Source organism: Xiphophorus couchianus, chromosome 17 (assembly GCF_001444195.1).
Source record: "Xiphophorus couchianus chromosome 17, X_couchianus-1.0, whole genome shotgun sequence".
NCBI lineage: Eukaryota > Metazoa > Chordata > Actinopteri > Cyprinodontiformes > Poeciliidae > Xiphophorus > Xiphophorus couchianus.
This window is the reverse complement of record NC_040244.1, coordinates 6,048,203-6,073,199: the sequence shown is the minus strand read 5'-3', so window position 1 is coordinate 6,073,199 and position 24,997 is coordinate 6,048,203. Positions and strand designations below refer to the sequence as shown.

At 38.1% G+C, this 24,997-nt stretch overlaps 3 protein-coding genes across 4 annotated transcripts; 1 reads left to right on the top strand and 2 right to left on the bottom strand.

Annotated features, from left to right (window-relative positions):
* Positions 1-593: 593 nt before the first annotated feature.
* LOC114161213 (zinc finger CCCH-type antiviral protein 1) lies at positions 594-4,843 on the bottom strand. The gene is made up of 10 exons (XM_028044383.1): positions 4,691-4,843; positions 3,619-3,722; positions 3,323-3,521; positions 3,015-3,159; positions 2,771-2,906; positions 2,558-2,678; positions 2,361-2,439; positions 1,627-1,732; positions 1,425-1,545; positions 594-1,306 (listed from the first exon to the last, which is right to left on the bottom strand). The coding sequence occupies exons 1-10, from the start codon at positions 4,740-4,742 to the stop codon at positions 1,245-1,247; spliced, it is 1,125 nt and encodes a 374-aa protein (XP_027900184.1). The 5' UTR covers positions 4,743-4,843; the 3' UTR covers positions 594-1,244.
* Positions 3,729-8,989, top strand: LOC114161214 (caldesmon). Of its 2 annotated transcripts, XM_028044385.1 has the most exons (6): positions 3,729-4,322; positions 5,648-5,858; positions 6,253-6,285; positions 6,436-6,529; positions 6,952-7,039; positions 7,113-8,989. In XM_028044385.1, coding segments are annotated over exons 3-6 (915 nt in total). In that variant the 5' UTR covers positions 3,729-4,322; positions 5,648-5,858; positions 6,253-6,284; the 3' UTR covers positions 7,845-8,989. The 2 variants fall into 2 exon arrangements, with proteins under 2 accessions (XP_027900186.1, XP_027900185.1); XM_028044384.1 differs by lacking the exon at positions 6,253-6,285.
* A 291-nt stretch (positions 8,990-9,280) lies between these two features.
* Positions 9,281-24,346, bottom strand: epyc (epiphycan). The gene is made up of 10 exons (XM_028044382.1): positions 24,077-24,346; positions 19,970-20,153; positions 13,632-13,797; positions 12,820-13,305; positions 12,379-12,582; positions 11,963-12,088; positions 11,447-11,605; positions 11,088-11,290; positions 10,267-10,362; positions 9,281-10,019 (listed from the first exon to the last, which is right to left on the bottom strand). The coding sequence occupies exons 2-10, from the start codon at positions 20,144-20,146 to the stop codon at positions 9,849-9,851; spliced, it is 1,788 nt and encodes a 595-aa protein (XP_027900183.1). The 5' UTR covers positions 20,147-20,153; positions 24,077-24,346; the 3' UTR covers positions 9,281-9,848.
* Between the last annotated feature and the right edge of the window lie 651 nt (positions 24,347-24,997).

Sequence of the window (24,997 nt, the reverse complement as noted above, 5' to 3'; positions counted from 1 at the left end):
TAGCATACTTTTATTAAGTTCACAGTAGCTGTAAGCGTCAAACCATAATAATTAATAGAAAGAAAGGCTTCAAACATGGGTTTGTTTGTGATTTATATATGTAATGTGTTTTACTTAGTCATGGAGTTACTGGAATTAATGAAGTTTTCAATAACATTTTAATTTATTGAATAAAACTCCTCTGTTTTTCTGCTTAAATCAACTACAGGTGACCCAAATGCAAGAAGAAGCTTAGAAAATGTATGTTGTGTGTTTTTCATATGTAGAATAAAGGTTTTGTAAATCACAGATCAAATGCAGCCCATAACTACAAATAAATCAAATGTTCTTTGGATCATTCAGGCCATTCTGATTGTATCTTACAAAGCTTACACTCATGTCACTGAGGATAGGATGCCGCCATATTTGGTGTTTTCTTTTCAATTTTATAGTAACAAAATCTGTTGAAATGTGATCAAAAGTTATATTTTTAAACAAACAACCCAAATGTGACCAACATCAATGATTTCTTTTAAAAATAAGGTCATTAAATTACATGAGTAATCAGACTTTAACTAAAAATTCCTCATTCTTAAAATAAACAAAAGTCGACAGAAATTTGAAGCTTTTATTTATTTCAGTTTCTGCTAAAAGAGATTATGATCTTCACCAGAGGCTTTTCTCAGATCAGCACCAGATTGAAAACATAACATAATATGAAGAAGAAGACACAAAAAGAAGGCAAAGAGGTGTAAATGACAAAGATTGAATATAATGCATATGGCACAATTGAGCAACATATGTGCATATTAGTGTAGAACAGAATTGATTTACTTTAATATTCATATTTTTATTGCATCAAGGGAATCTGACTGTGTATCTTCCATAGACAGATTCTAAAATCACATTCCATGTCCTCTAATTTAACCAAGATTTTTTGCTTTTTTGAAAAACCTATGGTTGGTTTCGGTACTCTGCAAAAAATAGACAAGAGCCTCTGAGACTCTAAGATGAAAAATTCAAACATCAACTGCAAATTACAACTTGGATTGTCTAAGTGCATGATTCTCAGGCAGGATTCATGTATTCACTTGTAAACCTCACTGATATTTTACAGTATCAGGCCATAATTTATGTAAACATCATTAAATGTTTTATTGGAGAGCTATCCCTGGTGTACTTGGCAAACAAACACCCTAAATGAATGCACTAGGACAGTATTGCACAATTGTCTGGTTTCTGAAAAGCAGCTCCATCTTTATTCCTCACACCAGCACTCGTCTGATCTTGCGTTTGCGGTTGTTTGTCTGGTTGATCTGAATCATCGCTGGAATGAAAAAATATATATGTTGAAAGGTATTATTTAATTGCTTTGATTGACAAAATGAAATTATCCTCTAATTATGGCAATTGTCTTATTATGCTGAATTGTCAACAATCCTAACCTCCAAAATCCAGCTTGTAGGGTTGTCCTTTTATTTTGAACTTCATGCTGTCTGTGGGGTTTAGCTGGTACTTGCTCTCGATGTCATCACTGGTTATGGAGCACTCAGACGAAGTGCCTGACTGTTGAAACAAACTGACATGTTGCAGTTAAACTGGAAAACAAAGTCTCTGAGATCAAATTGAACCACATACTCTGCTGACCCTGCGTTTGAAGTTATACCAGTTTCCACCGTTTCCCTCAAATTGCCACTGTGGTTTGGTGCCCACAGAAAGCTTCTGGAACGATGTGGCTACTACATGAGCGGCTCTGAAATAATAAAATCAAATTTTGGACTTACAGCATTTAAAAGACATGTTTATGGCTATTAGTGCTAGCATAGTGTTAGTGGAGCATAAAGGCAAAATAGCTACCTTAGCTTGGCGTAAAAGAAATTAGGACAACCTAAAACATTCTGTGCATATTTGAACATGAATTTCTCAAGTAATACAAAAAAATTCAATAAAATATTGTTTCAAAATAAATTGGTGAGTTATAATTGGGACACCTAAATAACAATGTCTAAAATTACACATTGGTATTTTATATGACGTGCACATCATAACGACGACATTCTTCTGCATTTTTAAAGAGCGTTTCCCTGTTTAAACATCTAACATTTTCTGTCTGAGGCTTTTAGACAGAAAGATTTTTGCTCCGATTGGTGTTAAAGTAAATCTATCTATAACCAGAAAGATATGCTAATGTTTATGCTTCAGAGGTGATGTTCACTTTATTGCATAATAAAGTGCTGTGCTGTGGACTGTGAAGTTTTATAGATTTTGAGCATGCCACCTGGGAAAAACTCAAAAACTTGTAAACAAATTACAAGTTGTTTACTTTAGAGAAGATAAAGTGCTTCATTTACATTCTATCAGTGAACCAGATCCAAACTTACCCTGCTATTCCTTGTTGTTGTCTGAACACAGGTCGCCGTGTGACCTTCCTATTTTTCTTTTTTCCCACCTGTCGCATTTCTATCAAAAGTCAGAAACGAGTCAGTGAAGTTAAGTAAATCGTAATGAATGTGCTGCATCTAGTTGGAGTTGTGTGCTTAAAGAATCCATTATATGAATCGGTGTGAGTGTAAGTCACCTGGAAACTTAATTTGAAAACTTTCCCCACCAGCTATGAAAGTAAAAGAGCTTTTCGGGTTGCTCTGAAACTTCCTCTCTATGTCGGAGCTTTTTACTGGACTTGGATTGCCTTTCGAGTTCTGCCCACAACATAGCAAACATGACAAATAAGTCATCACTCAAACCTACTGTATGAGGTTTAAACAAGAATAAAGATGCAGAAGCCATCTACCTTGTCTCCATACTTCCTCCACTTCCGACTTAAGGTGCAGTACCAGTCCCACACAGTGTTGCCATCATCCAGGCGCCTCACCTTCAAGTTCTTCTTTTCATAGATTCGTATTTTGTTGAAATCTATACACACCGCCCTGCAGGACAGTAACCTCACTCTCACCTTGTTGATATTTAGTTTCACTTTGTAACAATTTAATACAGTTTTAAGATTTAAATAATCATATATATGATTAAACGTTTACCCATATGATGTGTTGTATATTTTGATGCTTTTAGTGTGGGGCAGAGAATACTGGGCCTCAATAATATGATCATTTTCAACATCCCTCCAGCCCTTTCCATCATTTATCTGCCACTGGTAGGGTCGACCATCAGTAAGTTGGGGGTCTGGTTGAAAAACAAACATAAATTTAATTTGAATGCGGTAAGCAACTAATGTCAAACAAAATAAATAACATTTACTTAAAGAAAATTGGTGACATAGACCACTGGAGCTACTTGAACAACATGATATAATAACAATAATAAATCAAAGTTAATAGCTTCTTACTGCTTGCTGCTGATTGGTCTTCGGAGCTGGCACACTCCCCAAATGATCTCCTTCCACCCAAACTGTGATTGAGTTTACAGCTTGATCCGTAGCGGCAGTTTCCTGTTAGGAAATACTTGCACACATGCAGGTAAGAGCAGCTGGCCCCACCCTTACAACCGCCACGGTTGTAATATTTGCAGGGTTGCTTTGTGCAAACCTGAAAAAGGAAAAGAATGATTTAAGAAAAAGAGAGTAGTTTTGGTTTCAATTAGTTATTTCCTAAGTTTATGTGTGGTTGTGTTTTATAAACTAACCTGACTGTCATCCTCTGAATCCGACTCCTGCTCACTCTCCGACTCAAAGTCTGACTCATCGCTGACTTCTGATTCGCTTCCAGAAAAAGTTTTCTCATCAGACTCTGAAAAATATTTCACTTAAGTATTAAGGCAGGATAAGCCATCCTTTTTTATAATCATAGTCATCATCATATGGATAACTTTGGGAATCAAGCATTTCAAAAACATTGTAGTTGTCCTGTGTTTGTTAAACAGTCTAATCAATATGAGATCTCACAATTTGTCACATTACAAACAATAAATGTTATTGGATATTTACGTCACAACAAAAAGTAGGGCAGAGCTGTGAAGCAAAAGAAAACAAAGTTTTTGTCAAAATTACAAACAAATTAAAGTGTTACATGCATTGTATTCCATCTTCTTCACTCTGATGCACCAAAAATAAAATCTAATGCTATCAGTTTCCTTTAGAGGTCTCCCTAGTAACTGAACCTCTATAGTTTTTTTTGTGGTCATTTGATAAGTAAACAAACAAAGCATAAATATAGTTTGTCATAAGAGCACGTGATCTCGTCGAAGCCGTCTGCCCCCTGCTGGTGAACTCGTGGAATCCTTTTAGTTTCACTTCCCTGCTCGGTAGCAAACCCAAGTCAAGATTTATTTAGCTTTAATAATGTATATTAAATCAGGCAAGCGCAAATTTCACAACCATTAGTGAAACTGTAAGTACAAGAACTTCATAGATGTTCTGTATGTTGACTGAACAAGAAACGAAACTTGAAACTGCAACTTGTCAAACTGCAAGAAAGTCAGTATCTGTCTGTAGTATAATACGCTACTGAGATTTTAAATGTATTTTGTATCTAATACTTACTTATTCATCACATCTAACACAATTTTGTTGTTTTTATTTGAGTGTATATTTTTTAAAAATTACATTATTTCACTATATACAACTATCGGCGCTAAATAAATAAAGACAAAAACGGAATATAAAAATACAATACATAACAGACAGTATAGCACTTTATTATAGTTATTTTTTAAATCATGAATACGTCAATAGAGGTCGGAGCGAAAGCCAACTTACCATGAGCAGACGCCATTGCCGGGTTATAATAAACTACTTTCGTTTTACTCATAAGCGCTATGCTGGGCCTACACTGCAGTAAACAAATACCACTCCCAGGACTGGCATTGAACTTACTTGGCAAGCAATCCAAGTTATAAAGACTTTACAAGTTATTCCAATTAAAAACGACAACAATTTTAATTTTGTTAATAAGAAAATAAGAAAATATGGGGGGATCAGGAGGGTTGGTATGTGAGTAACAATCAGAGTAGTCCATACTTGTACTCAAGTAAGAATAGCTGCAGTATGTTTGACTCAAGTAGAAGTATACTGCTCAAAAAAATAAAGGGAACACTTTAAGTGTGAAACACCTGTTTAAGTGTTCCCTTTATTTTTTTGAGCAGTGTAGATAGACTAAAAAGTAGTGGAGTCTCAAGTAACTAATCATAACATATGATTTAATTTGTGAACATGTCAACGTGCACCCTACGACAGTTAGGGTACAGTTCAAGATATTACTTCTGGCATTTTTTAAGAATAAAATAAAAATTAGTATCAATAAATAACTTCATTGCCAAATAACACATTTCAGGCATTTTAAAACCGGATTTGCTCACTACATATAGCCTTTGAAACAATTACAGTAGATCATCTCATTAGAACAGTGAAATGTTATTCCATTGACAGTATACGCTTTACTGAATATTCATTTGACCTGCAAATTACACAGAATGCTCAGCAGATATAACAGCTTTTTCACAAAGTGCTGTTGCTGCTATTTAAAAGCACTGAATTGAGTTAAATAAGGTATAAAAATGCATTGTTGACTAATTATATTATTTAACATGTTTGAGTTTCATATCAAATTTATTTTGCCAATGTTTGCTACTATATTAGATATCTTTTTGATACCTCAAATGGCATTAAATGAAATAACAATGATTTTTGTCACCTGTGTAACACCCTCGACGATAGATGGCGACAGAGAGATGGTTCTGCTGGCTTTTAAAACTCAAGAAGAAGAAAGTAGGGACCTTCAGAAGTAGAAACGACTGTTAACCACTACCAAGGACGCTTTGGTGGTAAATGTCTATAGAAAGCAGAATGGACATAACTGCACAGCCAGATCACGCCTACACCAACACCATGTGTGATGGGATTATCCCGACGGAGTTCACTTATAAAAGTAAGTGATGGCGGTTTAACGAAGCTATATATACTGGGCAGAGTTAGCTTAGGAGCAACCTAGCAAGGCTACTACATAGTGACGTATTAACATCAGACTTGAGTGTTTATTAAAGCGACTGCAACTTATTTCATTTTAGTCTGGTCTTTAGCCATATGCCCGCGGATGAGCAAAGTCTTTATGAACTAAAGTAACATTAAAATAATTTATGATAACTTAAGATAGTGAGTTGTAAATAGCAAGGCGAAGATTCGTGTCATCAATAGTCATCATCAGTATAGGCTTCCTACGTAGAGGGAAGTCTGGAATTTGATGAAAGTAATTTAACGGCCCGATTGATGAAGAGAAAATTGATTTTGTGAATATATTTCTCTTTCCATGCTTTCTTACACAGATTAAAAGTTGTATCCACCCACCCACGTGATCAGTCAGTCTTCTGTTTGTTTTTCAATCTATTTACTCATTCATCCATCCATCTTAAATTCAAATTCAACTTTAATTTTTGTATTTTGCACTGGAAAACGTGTAGGAACCCTGTCAGTGTTTAACCCTTGTTGTCCTGTTTTTATTTTTTCAGTGAGCAACAAAGAAATAGAAAACTTTGTGAAGTTGCGGATCTCAAACAGTTACCTGTTCTCTGGATTGAGAAATAGTTCCAAGTGGGCATGGAGGTATGTATGACATACAATTTGAGCAAAAACAACGTTTCAAAACAATCCATAACACCCAGTTCTACAATCAATACATATAATTTACTTTCATCAAAGGTATTTTAGAAAATGTTAGATGAAACTACAATTAAAGTCCACTCTAGTCCTTAAAAGTTTCCAAAAGTAATTAGTCTTATCTCCTGTTCACAAAACAAACTACAGACTCCACACTGTTACAAATTATTAAATGAAAATAAAATAAACATGGAAAGGCAATATTTGAAAAACTAAGTACCCCCCAACATTCAGTATCGTTTTGAACTGTCTTTTGAAACAGTAACTAACTTGATCAACTAACTTTTCAACTGCTTCTTTTTAGTACACTTATTAAAACAACTAGACTGATATCTGTTGCTAATCCAGTGAAATAATATCATTTTCAGGGCCATTCTGAAACATATGGGTTTGCATCACAGGATGACTCATCGTCAAGCCTCTAAAAAATTTGAAAACTTGAAGAAGAGATACAAGGTACAGATTTGGTTGCCTTAGTTGAGTTAAAAGTTTGACCATTTGACCATTTGTTTCTTTCACTCCTCCTCAGGAGTTAAAGAATCCTCCAGCAGGAGTCAAAGTGGTGCCTCAATCATGGCCTTTCTTCTCTCTGATGGATGATGCCATGGAGGGTCGACTGCAGAGTTCAGCTCCTATCCTGAAAGCCCTTCCTAATAACAGCAACGTTAGTGATTTCTTAATAGCACCCACACGCAAAAGGAGAAAGGTTTCCAACATGGAGGTGTCTTCTGCTGTAGACGAGGCAGCAGGTATTGCAGAGATTGAGGTTCAGGTGTATGGAGATGAGGTTGAGGCTGCTGCGGCAGAGCCTGCAGAAAGTGAGGAGGTAAACGGTTCCATTCCGGAGGTGGATATCAGCACGAACTGCGAGCCACGAGAGAGAAAGAGCGAACAGCTGCTTATGCAAAGAGAGAAACCGCATCAGGACGTAGCCGCTCTGGACCGAGAGCGGGCGCTGCTGGAGAGGGAGAGGGCGGTAACGGAGAGGGAAAGGGCTGTGATGGAAAGAGAGAGAGCAGTGATGGAGAGGGAACGGGCCGTGATGGAGAGGGAGCAGCTGATGCTGGAGAAGGACAGAGACGCTCTGCGAAGCGAGAGGCTGGTTCTGGAAAAGGAAAAAGCAAAGTGGCAGAGACTTCTGGTGCAAAAAGAAAGAACGGAGGAGATCACGGAAGAAGACAGCAAGGTGATGAACTCTGATGCAGTGGATAAAAGAGAGAGAGTTCTTGCTTTGTTGGAAAAATTGGCAGAGAACATTTAAAAAAAAAATCAGTACAATGACAGTTTGCACTACCTTAACCTATGGAGGAAAAATTACAGTGCCTTGCAAAAGCGTTTATACCTGTTGCATTATTTTTATTTTTGTCAATTTAAAACTAAAAACTTCATAGCATTTCGATGGTAACTTTATGTAATAGACCAACACAAAATAGTGGATAAGTCTCTCTCCCAGTTGAGAAAGTTTTTTCAGATTTTTATTTGTAAAACATTTAGAAAACTATGTATCATTTACCATAGTACTTTATGTTGGTTTGTCACATAAAATCCCAGTGAAACATGTTGAATTTGGGTTTTAGAATGTAAAATTCAAGCGGTTATAATTAGAGGTGTGCCGATCAATCGGCCACCGATCATAATCGGTGAAAAAGTGTACGATCGGTGATTGCCGATCACGGTCTCTTGTTGCCGATCACCAAAACCGATCACATTTATCTCACTTCTCAGCCTGCGGCTGCAGCTGATCTCCTCTTTCCTTCACACTGCGCAAAGCGCACGGCAACAAATCCTGTCGTGTGGAACCGTGCTCTTAGGATGTTTGGATTTAGTAACTTGGGATTGTTTATTTTGATGCAACCTTAATCATATTTGACTCATGTATAATTTAGGGTACAGAGAACCTTACTGTTAAATATTGTTTAACTGGTTGCAGGTTTTTCAGTTGTCCTTTTGACTGAGTAGCTGCTGCATTGTGCCTGCAAGTATGTTGCATGTTTACGTTATTTAGGTAATTTTTAAATTTTGCCAGCTCACATAGCAGCATTTACACCTAACGCGAAAAATCAACAACCAATTCAGGTGACTGGCAGAGATCGGCCTCATGGGTGATCGGTATTGGAATTGGCAGCAAAAAAACCTGATCGGAGCATCCCTAGTTATAATACTTCAGCAAAGCACTTGAATAAAATTGCACCGCACATGATTGTATACAATTCCTCTAATGGATGTTTGCGATCCCTGCATGTTCTTCCAAATGTGGATGTTTTGCAAAGAATGCAGATATATTTATGGTCATATATTTATTTTCTATTTTGTGTTGTCACAGAAGTTAAAATCTACGAACAATCTTTTAAGTTTTCAATAAAAAAACATTGAGCCACCTCTAGATTGGAGAAGTCTTTAAAATGACTTTATTCTCTTGTGGTTATTCCATACAGGGCACACAATGGCATTATTCTAAACCCGGTCCACAACCAAAAAAAAAAAAAAGAAAAACCAAACCCACCCACCGCCACCTCCATAACCTAACAATAGTCTTTATTTAATCAACTCTAGACATTAGAGTTCTTGATTTAGACTATTGTGCACAGTTAAAACAGGACCTTTTCAATCAAATATAAAAATTATGTCAGTTTGTGTAAAGAAACAAAATCTAAATATATTTATTTTATATTACAGTACAAACTTTACAACCAGAAGTTGTGTTTAAATGCATTTGGTTTATTACGTTGCATCAATTCTCATCCAGCTCCAGCTTCATTAAAGTCTTTGCTTGTATACATTGCCAAAGAAGTGTTAGTCATTTATCTTAAAATTAATAATTTTTTTTTATTACAAAGTGAACCTTTAAACAACACATTACTGGTTGGTTTTTGGAAAAGACACTGAACAGAAACATAAACATCCGGTGAGGCTCTTTGAATAATACAGATTTGTACTTCTGAAGTATTGGCAAAATAAAGCACACATTGTGTGCTCGCATGTGTATTTGAGTAAAGCTTTATACAATTTATATTGTGTTGGCATGAAAATACTGAGCAACAGGAAGAAGGTCGTGTATATGTGCTTGATTGTTGGAATATCAGTCGTATTTGCTCTTTGGGCGATGCTGAACATTTCCGCACAGATTGCACACAGTTTTACAGATTGGTTCCATCTGTCAGCAGCATGTAGGAAACACACCTTCGGAAATGACTGGTAATTTGAACAACGAATATAGCTTAACTCTGCATGTCAGTATGTACAAAGAAGTTTGCAGGAGTCTGAGTTAAATGAGATTCCCGATGGGTATACGGGGCAGGCAGATGTAAGCCTGCGGGGTCTTGCTGAGGTTGATGGGGTTTCCGTCCAGACGGATGTCCTCCAATGCGTTTCGGATGTAGTTGAAGTCGTTCAGGTTGCAGAACGTGTCCTCGTGCATCATCTGAATGTTGTTACGCTGCAACAGAACAGGAAAAGAAGGTTTTTTAGTCATTTAGTTTCTTGAAAATTCTAGTTGATTTAGTTCTGAAGTCTAACCCGTTCATCTTGAAGTCTGGCAATTTACAAGAAGAGAGCTGTGCTATTTTGTGATGGTTGTTCTGTTTGAAAAGACTTTTAATTCAAAGAATGCATCACCCTGTACTGAAAAATATATACAGTCAAAAATATGCAGTCAACAAGACATGAAGCCAGATTTTGTGCACCTGTAAGTGTAGCGAGCGTAGGCTGTCTGGTAGAGGCACTGGAATATAATCAACGTTGTTATCGGTGAGGTAAAGGTACAGCAGGCCAGTCATGTCCTGTAATCCAGAGAAGAGCAAAGATATTACTTGATTTAAAATTTCATTTGCACAACAAAACGTTTTCAGTTTCTATTGTAACTATCCGTATATTATTTACAGGATAATATGCAATGCTCATTGGTTCTGCATTTGTCTAATTTCAGGGCGGAACTATTGCTGCCTTGAACTTTGTGTCCTCTTTGTTTGTCTTTCAAAGAAAGTACTCATGGTTCTATGATTCTGCATTTGGCTGTGTGTTTTTACCAATGGAAATAATTAACTCTTCTTTTGTTTTCCTTTCTGACAGAAAGGTCTATTTTCGAGATCAGAGGTCGCCAAGCCATTCGTTTGATTTAGGTTTGATGGAGAAGGGATGTATCTAAAATTTACAGGATAGTAGCTGTCTAACTGGTCTTTTCCACCCCTGTTCTAGACTGAGTAATTTACAAAGTTGTTGCTGCCATTACCTTTGCATATGCTTTGTTTTTCTTCCCTATATAAAATACAATTAACTCTGTCTTTTTGGACAAAGTGGTTGCCATTAACTTGTCTGATCCGTTTCTATCCAATAGAAAGTCATTCTGTTTACTTTTAAAACCTTTTGATGATAGCTTCCCCGTTTGGTTAGAATCAGTATTTGGAATCTGGCTTAAAATGAGAGCATGCAATGCAAATTTTCTGTCAACTTTGCCACCATACACAAGTACTCATTGAAAGAAATTTACTGAAGAAGGTGTACGTACTTTAAATGCCTCTTTATGAATACCCTTTGAGCCAATGTTGTTGTGGCTGACATCAATCAGGGTCATGGTCTCGGGAAGGGCTGGCAGCTGTGAGATGTGATTTTCTCTGATTATCACCTCCTCCAGCTCAGGCAGGCCCATAAACGTTCTATCCTCAATGGAGGTTATTCTATTAGCAGTCAGGTCGATCTTCTTCAGCTTGTCTGGAAGGCAATAAAACATCATCCTCAGATACTCATGCTGTGTGTTCACTGACCGCTCACACCTACTTTGGAGTTGTAAACACTGAAAAGGTTAACTTTGCTTCTGAACATTTCTGCTCTACTAACCATACATTTTCATTCAAACGGGATGCATACTCATGTTGGCGAAGTCAGATTTGCTGATCTTTGTGATTCTGTTGTAGCGGGCGTAGAAGTGAGTGGTGTCTTTGGGCAGAGGTGGAACACTGTTCAGCTTCAAGTCGTCACAGTAGACCGAGCCACCGAGGCATATGCACAGCAAGCAAACAGGCAATTCTGGAAAACATCGAGAGGGAAAAGGGACAGAAGAATAGAAACAGAATTCAAATATAAATCATAGAGGGCTGGAGATGTTTCTTTATGCATCCCAAAAGCCCTCTTGCAGGATTAAGGATGTTCAGAATGGTTTAAACCCTCACCTCTTAAACTGAAACGACCAGAAGCCCAACATTTATGCAAACATAAGCATTTACAAATACTACAGTAAAACCATACTTTATGTGTTGAATATCTCTAGTCACAGTATATTTGAGGTTTTCCACTTTTTCCTTTATGCTTCATTGGTTCAACTGCCTGTTATGACTTTGATCTTTTAAAACTCCCAGCCTGGATTAGGCCCTGAACAGTACTGACCTTCATCAATAACCTCGGTCTCCCCTGGCTCCTCTGGCAATGGGAAGCCAGAGGGCCCTGTATCTTCTTCTATACTTGTTTTCCCCTCCTGAGGGGATTCAGTTGTGGTTGGAAACGGCTCCGCCTCTTGTTTAGAGACAAGATTAGGTGTTAAAAAAAGGTTAGATTGAGCTGGACACGGGACAGGAAGCAGCAAAGCAGTTTAGCAGTGTTAAACAAGTGGTTATGCATTTTTCTGGATTAGGATTACGTGAACCTCACTTTTTTCGGTTAATGACATAAAATGTAATTGCCAACAAGGTTAGAGAAAATGTACTTGAGACAAAAACCCACATAAAACAAGTTAGGAGGGTGTCTAAGATCCAATCTTACATTTTCCTTTGTCTTCAACACACAATTCTATCTTAGATACTGACCTTCTTCTGGCACTCTGGGTCGAATTGTCACAAGGACCTCAATGTCTCCTGACCCAGAGACACTAGGAAGTCCAGAGGTTCCAGAGACCTCTGAATCTGCAGAGGCTTCAATGTCTACAAAGGCGTCAATGTCTCCCGAGGGCGTCCCAGAAGCACTCAGTGCCTCCTCTGGGATTTTATCTACAGAAGGGAGAAGCTCCTCCTCTTGTTAGAGCCGAGGGTTGGTGTTAGGAGTTGGAGGTTAAGAGGGACAATCAATCACACTCACATTTAGAATGAAACAATATGTTAGAAACTGATGATTGTGGTGAAAAAGTTGAATACAATCATAATGTGTTGCACAAATAATTAAGGTCAACATTTAACTACATTATTGAAGAGAGCAGTTAAATGGAACAATAGTTAATTAGCATGAATCACACGTTCATTCAAGGTACTAACCTCCAGGTATCAAAGTTATCTCTGAATATCCTGACTCAATAGAGTCCCCAGAATCCCCAGAGGTTCCAGAGGCCCCAGAGCTCAAAAGATCTCCAGAGAACACAGAGCCAGACTGGTCCCCAGATACTCCGGTTTCAAAGGGGAGTTCAGTGACCATTTTCAAATCTTCAGGGAGAGAGTCTCCCGAGGCCCCAGAAAAAGCAGACCCAGTGACGTCTCCAGATCCTGAGATGTCCCCAGATATCAAGAGATCCCCACCTGTCAAGAACTCCCCAGATCCATTTATTATAATGAACTCTTCTGGATCCCCAGGTATCAGAATAATGTCACCAGAAAAATCCCCGGAGCCACTGGAGACCAGGATGTCTCCTGAGACGGCAGACCCAGAGACCCCGGAAGCTGCTGAAGTTTCTCCGGACCCTATAGAGCCTCCAAAATCCCCGGAAACATGAAGAGTATCGACCGTTGCCTGACGCAGCTCCACCTCTTGTTAGAGACAAAACGAGGTACTGATAAACAGACAGACAGGACTGAAACAGATCATTGATCAGATTTGGAGAACAATGATGATTGGGTTAAGAACATGAGAAACAGACACAGTCAACACAACACATTTAACCACTGACTGTCAGTTAAATGGATAACATGCAAATGGAAAACAGAATTTCCAGGATGGGTTGAGATGAAGGATGAGTGGGATACCCAGTTATTCCAATAAAGCTACTTTCACTACATAATAAGAAAGGGAAATTCTAGAGCCCTCTATTGAATTGCGTGCACTCATACGTCAAGTAGTTATATATTCTTCAGACCTTTCTCTGTGTCTGGACCCATGAGGACACCAGATCCACCAGAACCCTGAAGGACAGCTTGAGGTTTTAGAGGCAATTCTTCTTCCTCTTCCTCCTCCTTTTCTTCTGCTTCTACTTCTGGTTCAGGAAAGTTATAATCAGATCGATCCGGCTCCTCAATCACTGGCTGAAAGAAAAACACTAGCAGTGAGGCAAGACATAAAGCATCCCTGTTTCAATCCTATCCCTAGCACTCAACATCTCTTACATTTTACCAACATATTCTGGTTTGTGCTCATGGATTATCTTTGTTCGCTCATAAAAGGGCATTTTAAAATGTTCTTCTAACAGGGAATATTCTAATAAACAATATTTGCATAAGAAGAATACATTCTGAGAGCCCAAATATATTTTTGAGAAAGAGTCATTGTGGGGAAAATTGTTACTTATGTTTGAGCGCCATTCATACGCTGGTGCTGGTAAACTATTATACTGAACAGGACAAACGCCTATTACCATTGTTGCCATCCAGTTATTGAATAATTTTAAGTCATGAATTTACATAAACGTTATTAGGTTCCTTTTTGGTCTTCAAAGCTGTTTTGTCTCTATGGTTAATGTTTGTTCCCTTTTAAGGTGCTTCCTGCTGCTTTCTTCACACCTGCTCCTTATTTGTTAATCATCACACCTGTCTTGTTTCATGTTGTTTACTCCCTCAGAGTATATATAGTCTCTTGATGGATGGGTTCTGTTTTCTTGCCAACCCAATTTTTTATTTTTTTTTACTTTATATTTTAAGAAAGTTAGAAACTTTAAAGCGATTTTCTTCCCCCAACTGCCCCAGATTGTGAATTGCATATGAAAACCTGCTTTTTCAATCACTTAAAAACAAAAGCATGTACCGTTTCCTTAATTTGTGGTTGTTTTCTGGGTGACATTCAATCAGCTACATCTAATTTTAGATGTAATTGTGGTGTAAAATGAACTGAATACTTTATAGAATTTATTATAGAAGCCTGACCAGTTTGCACATTAAACATTTAATCTAATAAAACTGGGCACAAACAAAAATCTTAGCACAGGTTACTCAGACCTTTACAAATTTTAACAACCATTATACAGAACTTTTATCACCTGCACAAAGGTCAGGAATCCAAGATAAATGTCTTAAATCTTTCACCACTAGATGGAAGCAAACAGTCAAAAATGGCCTCAGATCAGATGAATTTATATGTGAAGAAAAAAAAGGCCTCCACTGTTAGTAATTGATGCTTTCCCTTGAAAATGCATATATTCTGATTGTATAAATGTACAAAGATGTTCTCTAGCAAAGCAATTTATTGTACAAAACAAAAAACAAACAAAAAAAAAACGACATCCCCTCCCCCAAAACAAAATACCTTGCTGTTTACTACATTACTGGTTAAATACCCAAATTTTAAATGTTTCCTGCTTTATGCAAACCAACAGCAAGTGAGTAGCCATTAAATTGATATTTTTTGAGACAAAAAAGTAAACATTTAAGATGATAACCAAAATGTCTCTCCTATTCTTAACATTACAAATCCCATCATAAGTAAAATTCTCTGCACTTATGTTTACAAAGCCAACCAGTATTAGGTTTAATGTTGGGAAACAAATAGGAAACCATGCAAAACTTTATAAATTGCAGTTTTTGAGACTTTAAAAGCTTTGAGCACATCCATGTGGTGTTGTAGCTGCATTTCTTTTCTTTGCAGTTGCCCTCTGATGTCCTAGTGTTTGATGGAACCTGCAGTTCTATCATTTTTCCAGATGAGGGTAATGAACTCCCACACACAGGTAGTACCTGACGCTCCAGATGACTCAACCCACTAAAATCCCTAATGGTCCTTGTGGAACCAAGACACACATGGTAGCTGCAAAAATTTGAATCTGTGGAAGTGAGTCAACCCGAATGTCTTTAGATATCAATGAGCCAAGATTTGTCATTGGAAACGAGTCCAGGGAATAGATTCTTAGTAGAACATGTAGTACCCAGAAAGCAAGCAGGAGAAATTCTAGAATAGCGATATTCAGCTCTGAATGTCATGTTCTAAAGTTAGCGTACACACAGATTGGCATACAACAAGGTAAGTCTTTGAAAAGTCATGTACAGTGTTGGTTCACTGCACTACTCCCCTTCATTTCCCCTTTCTCCAAAGCAAACATACATACCTATGGGAAAAGAAGAGGTTAAAGGCTAGCAACCAAAAAATAAACAGATAAATAAAAGAAGAGCTCTGAAAGCAGCATGGGAAAATAAAATATAAACTTGCATTAAGGTGTTCAGAATGTGAAAGCAGGAACCAGAAGACTGCAGAGCTTTTCTGAAACATTTCAGCTTGCAGAGGAACTGATATGAGACTGTAGGTGTCTAACAAGAACCTCACTCTTCCTGTCATGCATCATCATTCACACCATACATAATGTTAAAACCAAAAAATTTAATCCATTAATCATCACTATCCATGAGTGTTGACTAACAAAAGAAAAATAATTAAAAATCCATGTTTGGGGGGTATTCTTTCTCTCGCTTTTGAAAAAGTTTAATGAAACTTTCCACATTTCAGGACTATCATTTAAAAACGTGTAGTAAAGAGAAATTCCTTGTCAAGATGAAACAGTTTAGTGCAATTTAAAGGTGTGCATCATCTAAAAACCAAAATCGCAAAAATATGTAAAACCGCCATGAAACGTAACCCTTGGCTACAGCCCCAGCTAACTAGCAATATTCAGCAACAGGTGGGGATGGAGCATCATCCTTTTTACTCTACATTTCAAACAACAAAAAAACACTGGTCCATCCAACACTTTGTATTGCAGAAAGAGTACGACACCAAATGTTTGCAGTTTTAAAGCCTTACCTGCATTTAGCAATTTCTGTATACCTTGATATGTTTTGACTTTGTTAGACGGATCATACACACATCCCAAGAAGATTTTACAATCCCTTTTTGTTAATGTTGGCCAGCTAGAAAACATTGTTACATTACGAGATTATTACAAATCCCGTAGCCAAAGAAGATTTTAAACTGGTGTTGAACTGGGATTAGTTGTTGGCTAATGACTGGGTTATTTTGTCATTTGTTTTCTGGAATGGATAATATTTAAAATGTTTTGATTTTAATTTTTTTGTATAAACTAAACAGAATAATGTAGTGGAGTTTTAAAAATGTCCTGGGTTTGAACCCTGGCTTTGTGTCTTTTCCTGTGAACATGCAAACTCCAGGTACTTCAGCTTCCTCCCACACTCCATAAACATAAATCTTAGGTCATGAACATAGGATTTTTAAAGTTGTTAGATACACGTCCCTAATTTGTGGGATAATTATCTTCCTTTTATTAAATTTATTCAGCCAAGTCTTCTCTCAGAAAGCAAAAATTGATGTATTTGTTTTGAAATGCCATTGTACTGTTTCTAGATTGTCCATAAGTTAATGCAACTGTTCCTAGATCAAACCCGTCCATTCTTCAGATCAAATCATTTCACAATATAATCATCCATTTTGTGATCATATTAACATCTGAATATTGATCTTAGACATGTTACACAAAAAACCTGATCAATGACTTCAATGTTCTCAGCGGAAACAGAACTTAGGGTAAATTGTTATGCAACTTTCCAAACAGATGCACATGGAAACTCCTTGAATGTTTTAGATCAGGACTAAATGCACCCATGTTAGAGAAATGTTGCTACAGTGCAAAAATATAGAAATCTGAAGTTACTTGCTGCTTCAGTTGTGAAAGTAAAGGACATGGGCAAACAAAAAATGCATGAATGAGTCCAAAGATGGTGATTAAAGCATTTGAATTCAGCAGACTGAGGATGATTTGCTTGAATAACAATGTAGATGGGGCTTATTTTCAACTGAGAGAGACAAAACCCAGAGGGAAAGAAGGTTAATGCCAAAGTAGAGTTGGCCATGAAAAGCAAAGACTCAGCATTCCAGGGATGGAGCTCATCACCGCCTCATTTCTCCCCTGAGATTCTATGTTTGTATATGAAAAACATTTGTTTTTCAACCCTCTGAAAGTCTCCCCTTCACATTTCTCTGTGTTATCAAGAAAGCTAAACTTTCCAGATCCCTGGTGATTTCCCCGCACTACAATTATGTGTCAAACCTTTGAGTTTATGGTATGTGGAAAGCATAAAAATTTATGTAGCCTTTGTGTAGGAAGCCAGGAAAAGTAAAAGAACAATAAACGCCACAAAGCCTGAAGCAACATCCTACATTATTCTGTTTTGCTAATTGTTATCAAATGATTTCCAAGCAAAACAGCAGTTTCCCAACGCTCAGTAATTGTGAAGTAATTCAGCTGTGCAATTTCACACTACACCACTGAGTCATGCTGATTAGAGCTTTAAAATGACTGTGATTACATTTCTTAGTCATTGTTTGGGGAGAAATACAGTGGTTTTGGCTTGAAAAGGCATAAAGTCACAGTAAATATGCCTTACAAAACAACTAAAATTGGTTTAGATTATGCTTGGCTTAAGCTGGTTGGATGGCGAGCCACGTGAAAAGTTTATGTAGAGGGTTTGTTTTATTGAGGAAGCCAGGCCAATTTCCTTGGTTGGTAATGCTGGTTAAACTCAGCGTTGCCACATCAAAATCAATTTAAACATGATTTAGCTTAAGCTGCTGGGAGCCATTTTTAATTTGCTCTTGTCATTAGCACACCTCAACTGCAACCCATTCTTGTGGTAATGATAGGCCTATAGCAACTTAACAGTGAATCTACAAAAGCAGCACTAAAGCACGTTGTATTTTTTAAGGTCAATATACTGTACTAACATGTTGCTGTAGCAATATTAGAATGGTCACAGCTTAAAATAGCTTTTTTTACTTTTCCATTTAGAAATGGAAAAGTACAAGCCATTGTAGTGCCTCACAATTATAATTGCCTCGAGATTGGTTTATTTTACCTGATTGTTGTTTTCTGACCACTCCTTGTATTTTATATCAACGACGTGGCTCTGTTAAAGCCTTTTGAAGAGAGTATTCACTCTCTGACTACTTTTGTCGAGCACTAGTGCCAAGTAGGACTTCCTTTTCCCTTCAGGATGGCCCTCATTCTTATCAGTACAGTTCTAACAAGTTGTTTGAATGATTCCTCAGGTTTTATTCCACAGTGAGAACATTTGTCAGGTGTACATCCATGATGTTTCACTATGATAGATCACTACAGGTGATCTATCATAGTGAAATGTAATCCATCACCTTTGTATTCCATTGTGGAATAATGAACTCACTGAAATGTTCAAGAAAGTAATTTGGGATTAATTGAGCTTTGCCATTTGGTGCACTTCTCTGTTACAAAATGGATGAACTATGATCATAACAGGATAGACATGGTCAGGAACAATAGTTAGAGTTAGTTCGTGGTATTTAAACAATATTCAATAATTGGATTTACCATTCTAATAAGTCATTTACACCAAATGGCTACTCACTGGGTGCTTTCTCTCTCTTTTTTGGGTCATTCTCGGCAAACTCAATGTTTTTTCTTAAAAATGGGTATTTTCTGAAATACTCAGAAGAGCCTGTCTGGCAACAACAACCATGTCACCTTCAAAGTCACTTATATTCACTCTCTTTCCGATTCCGATGCTCATTATGAACTTTAGCTAGTCCCCATGTCTACATGCCAAGATGCATTGTGAATATCTGATTTGATATTTGTGTTCATAAGCGATTTAAGTAAGCTTATATTATAACCATTGGATGCAAGGGATGCTTCTTTTATCTTAGTTGTACCTTTCTACTTTACGTTTACTCTCATGTATTTTAAATTAGAAGTGTGCTTACTTACAAGAGTATCTAAAATCCCAGCCTTCAACAAAAACTCAAGTCTAGGGCAAAGAAGAATGAGGCTCTTATCGGGGCCAACTCATTTATTTTCCAGCTGAAACGGCTCCAGGTGCATGCAGGATTCTGGGGCATTGACCCTATAACAGTGGCTGGCCAAAGTATAAACTGAGGAATGTTTGGCTCAATTGTACTGAACACTAAGAAATAAATCTGTCAATGTTCCAAATCACTCCAGTTGCCATCCCCAACATTCCAGTCTGCTCAAAGAACCCCGTGACCTCAGCCCAAAACCACGCGTTCAACAAAAACACTGCTTTAATTAAAAAATTACCATCATTTGTTGGTTTTGTTACAATCTTTGTTGTAACAAATGAAATGTCCAAAAATGAAGCATATCATGCCCCAATTCATCAAATGTATACTGATGGTAAAGGAATAAAATACTTTAATTTTCAAACATTAAATAAAAGCTAAGGTGTTTATGCAGATTGTGAAAGCTTGAGCACAGTTAAAACCTCTTACCTCAGGATCTTCAACTGTCATTTCCCCATAGTCATAGTTATCTTCAAAATTGTCTTCTCTTTCATCATAGTCAACAGTATTGTATGAGTCAAAGTCCACCTGCCGGGAAAATCTGGGACTGGCCGCCACCACTTTGAGGACGAAGAGTCCGAACAAGAGCCACAAAAAGATCCTCATGGTCTACCTGAAAAATAACAGAGCAGCAGAATTAAACTGAGGTTTCTTTAGTTTATATGTTGCTTAACAAGTACAGTTTTTATGTTGTATGTGAGTGTTTTGTGGTGTAAATTTTTATGTGAATATAAAGTGAATAAAACTGGAATTGGAAGCCAGTAATGGTGCCAAAGACTGAGGTCTGACCTCGTTCCCTGACCACTAAGGTCGCTGATCTTATTATGGAGGTGCAGACAGGTACAGGATCGAAGCGCAAGAGATTCTATTTCTGGTTAAACCAGTTTTATAATTTCATTGAGGAGCTCATACGCCTCAGTTCACCTCTCCTTTTTATGGGTCACTGTTTGACTAACCAGGTTCTTTCTCCTAAACCAAAGCACATTTTTGTCGTATCATTGACAACTAGGACATTTATGATATATTTCACAAAAAAAATAAAATAAAATAAAATAAAAAAGCAACCTATATCCACTATTTTCTGGAAATGTACCTGTTGTTCTTAAATGAAGCAACCCTGATGGTTTCATGTTTTACTAAATGGTAATTACTTGACCATAGCTGAAACCATGGCAACAGAAACGTAAGGAATTGTTTTTATGATAGCACATATAATGATCCATTTGTGATCAGAGGAGATGATAGTTGTCTGTACTCAAAAGGCAGACCATTTAATATGTGACAGATTAAGTTGTTGTAATTGTTTTGCACAATTTTCTGGTTAGACTCAGACACAGTAAATATTTATGCCAACACTGCTTTAGTATGGGTTGAAACAATCAGTGTATTTATTTCTCATCAATGTAAATCTTGAATTTTATACTTCTAGCATTATGTCTTTGGCACTATAAATGTTTTTATATTTTAACAACAAACGTCTAATAACTACAACTTTTAAGCAAAGAAAGTACTACATAATTGTAAAGTAGAAGGAAGTGATTCACATGTTTTTTTTTTTAATTCTTACAAATAAAAACCTGTAAAGTAGGGCGGACATTTGTGTTCAGCCCGATACTTTGTAAAGTATCTTTTATGCTGCTTGTCTTTGCCTTGTGCGTAGCTACATGTGGACATTTGAACTCATTTAAAGGTTTCCCTCAGGTGTGAAGAGTCTTTTGCAGCCTCTTCTTCACTGTTACCTTTTATACAGTCCTATTTATTCTCAATTTCTTGAAGAAAAACATCCCACAGCCTGATACCGCCACTACTATGTGTCATAGTGTGATAGTTTAAGAGTGATGAGTGGTTTAACATTTTTACACAAAGGTCAAAAGTTTCCGTTTTTGCTTCTTCTTACCATCAGACCTTCTTCCTAATGGTTGCTGTATTCCATACATGGCTGGTAGTTACAAAGATGGCTGACAAAATTTCAGATTTACAAAGTGCAGCATTTATTTCAGTCTCGTCGGCACAGTCCCCCAAGCATCACTTCATATTCTCCAAAATGTCAGAGTCTTCTGCTTCTAACTGCTTCTCTGATTGACATGCTCATCGTCTTACTTGGATGGCTTTATATTACTATATGAGGGATTTCTAAAAATTGCAGTTTATGTTTACCAGAGGAAAGTGGGTTGAATACCAATGCATGCCACACTTTGTGATTGGTCTTGCATGAAATCCTAATAAAAATATTGGAGTTTGTGGTGTAAAGTGTTTGGAAGGCTCTGTAAAATGTTTATTCCAAATTTGGTGAGGGAATGGTAAACGGATTCTGTGCAGTTATGTGAATAAAGTTTCAAGAAAAAGGTTTTAGAGTGGAAATGTATTTCCACTCTGCATAAACAATGGTGAAAACAAAGGCAACCTAGAAAATGGCTTTCATAACACTGGCATTAAAAATATTTGGACTGTCCTAAATTATTTAAGCATTTGTGCAGTAGAATAGAAATGGCCTTTGTTGTCCCACATAGAGGACATTCAGTTGTAATGGCAGAATAAAATAAGCATGCAGTTTTGTAACGTCTGGGAATTTTGCCATAAAGGTTTTAAGGATTTTTCCCAATCAGACAAAAATATTTTGCCTAAAGCTACAAAAATCTCAACAGAGACATCTTTAAAACTTTAAAATAAACATGAATCATTTTCAACATGACTGTCCCCTTTGCACTGTCCTGACCTAGAGAGCAACTGCTCATGATCCTGTTATCTCCTCTGGAGTACAGGCCGTTAAGTTCATGAATTACTCCAAAGCGGAAAGCACTAATAAGATTAGCATATGTTAATTACTGCTTAATGAGGTTAACTCAGGGGTGGGCAACTCCAGGCCTCGAGGGCCGGACTCCTGCAACTTTTAGATGCATCTCTACTTCAACACACCTGAGTCAAATAATGAGGTCATTAGCAGGACTCTGGAGAACCTGACTGCACTTGGGAGGTGATTCAGCTGCTGGATTCAAGTGTGTTGGACCAGGGAGACTTGCAAGAGTTGCAGGACACCGGCCCTCGAGGACCAGGATTGCCCACCCCTGGTTAACTCCTTACAGACCTGGGATTTAGGATTAAATAACTGAAAACATTTCAATGTGTCGGCACTCAAGACCCAGTGATGGCACTATGGGAGCAGAGAGAGAGTCCTCCAGGCCAGGGCAGAGAAACGGTGAGCAAGGAGAGAGAGAAGAAGAAAAGAGGAGCGTCATGGAGAGGGAGACACAGACAAGATGTTGGCCCTCAGGGTTAGATGGAGAAAGTGCAGGAAAAAAAAAAGTTGAGTTCGGGCGAGTAATTGAGAAAAAGGAGAGGTGAGAGAGGTTTCTGCGCTAACCCGACCCCTCGGCCTTCACAGAGAGCCTTTATGAGGCCCGCTCGCAGCTCGTCTCAGCACTCAAACTCCAAATTCCACCGAGGTTTGTGGACAGGATGGCAGCAACCTGCTGCAGCTCATGAGGAATAGCTTCATTCAGCAGACATGGGGCTTAGGCACACACACCCACACAGATGCACACACACTTATTCACCCCTGCAGTTACAAGATGTAACCCTCACACATCTATCTTTCACTGGCAGAAAACCAAGAAACATCAGCTGCTATTTTGGAACGAGGGCACAAATAAAACCAATCATGAAATGCTCATCCAATTTATTTTTTGCACGTGACCACAAAATACGGATTATAATATCAGTCCCTTCTCTGACTTCAGCATGAACTTGATGCACTTTGCTGAGGGAGTTGACTGGTTGGCATTGCTACAGAAATAGACCGATCAGGAGAAATCCAGGCACAGCTAGCCTGAAAGAAGGACTTTTCTAAAGACAGCACAGAGCTTTGCTATTATACAGGCCATCACAGCGTACAGTGTGTGGAAGCTGTGTTTGTGTCTTTCCTCTAGACTGCCTCCTTGTTATGTTTGGCTACATGTTGAGCATGCCTGATATCCAGCGATTCTACCTTTTCTCCCTCAGAAGCCTCAAGCAGACCCAATGATATTCCTTCTGCTGGAGGCTATAGCATAAACTGCCACATTCACACTAACATCATATTTTTGTGAGCGTAAAGATTTTTAGTTAAAAGCACGAAAAATCATTTGTGCAAATAATTTGCAACATTCCAAAGATCTTTGCTGCAGAAGCACCTGTGCCTGGGAGGACTTCTGCATTGAAGAAGTGCAATTTAGCAGCTTCACGTTTGAGCAAGACAAGTCCTTAAACATGCAATTTTAAACATTATGAGCCCCAATCTCTCTACAACCCATTCTTGAAGTTTACGTAAGTGAATGAAATTACCAGTAGTAAAAAGATAATGAAAGAAAACTACTGGGGTGACGTAAAAGCGAGACATCTAACCCAAACCGGTTGGTGTTACTGCACTCAAGACACAGCAGTAACTGTCTTGAACACCTGTTTAAAATCTGAATGCCACTGTTTTTAAAAGGGTTAACCATGCACTTCAGCCTGCCTAATCCCCGCTACCAGCATGAACACAGCACTAAGAATGCTTACCTCTGTCTCCTGCTTTCCCGAATGGTCCCTTCAGCCGTGATGGAGATGCTGAGGGCTCCGAAATTTGGCCAATGGTGAGAGGTCACACAGGTAGCCTTGAAGAAGAGGGAGCGTAGGTGATGGTGGGGGTGTGGGGAAAGATGGGTGCAGATGTGACAAGTGTCTAAGTGTAAGTGTGTGTGTGTGTGTATGTGTAGGTCTGTGTGGACCCGAGTGCCCTGCCGCTTATGTGTGAAGGTAGGCACTGAGACTGATTGGACAGGAGCGATTGCTTTTGGTCACTCTGAGTGCAGCCACCCCCTTCACCCCCGTCACCCCCCTCATGCCGCACAATCGCCTCAAACAGGACACACACACTTCAGACACAAAGGGAAATGGAGAGCAACCAGGAAGTGGTGGCTTATCCCTTACAAGCGTACCTTCTATTTTTTTTTGTTGAATCAAACTGAAATATTTGTCCTTCTTTTCCTGAGGTGAAACTCTGGCATGTGTTGCTTTCATGTGCGAGGGATCCATGAGGCCCTTCTGCACAATGGGACCTCTGTGAGGAGCTCCTGTTAGCATGGTGCTGAGAGGAAGTCCCAGCTCAGAGGACGGTCTTTGCCCTCCCTCGTTTATAGGTGAAGCAGATTTCTCTTTGCGTCGTCTCTTGCTCAGATCAACGGAAACCCAAGATAAATTCTTTTTATTTTCCTTTTCCAGCAAGAAGGTGTAGCAGCAATCGCCTCTTAGCTTCAAATGGTTATCAGACACTTTGTCCACCTGTTCACTTCAGCAGACCTAGAGCCGGACTCTTTAATTCAGTCATAATAAACCATTAATTTAACTCTTTCAACATAGTAATTGTTCTATGATATGTTTGTTGTACTATGTTATTTATGTTGTTACTTAGGTCACTGTTAATAATCTGCTTCTGCACAA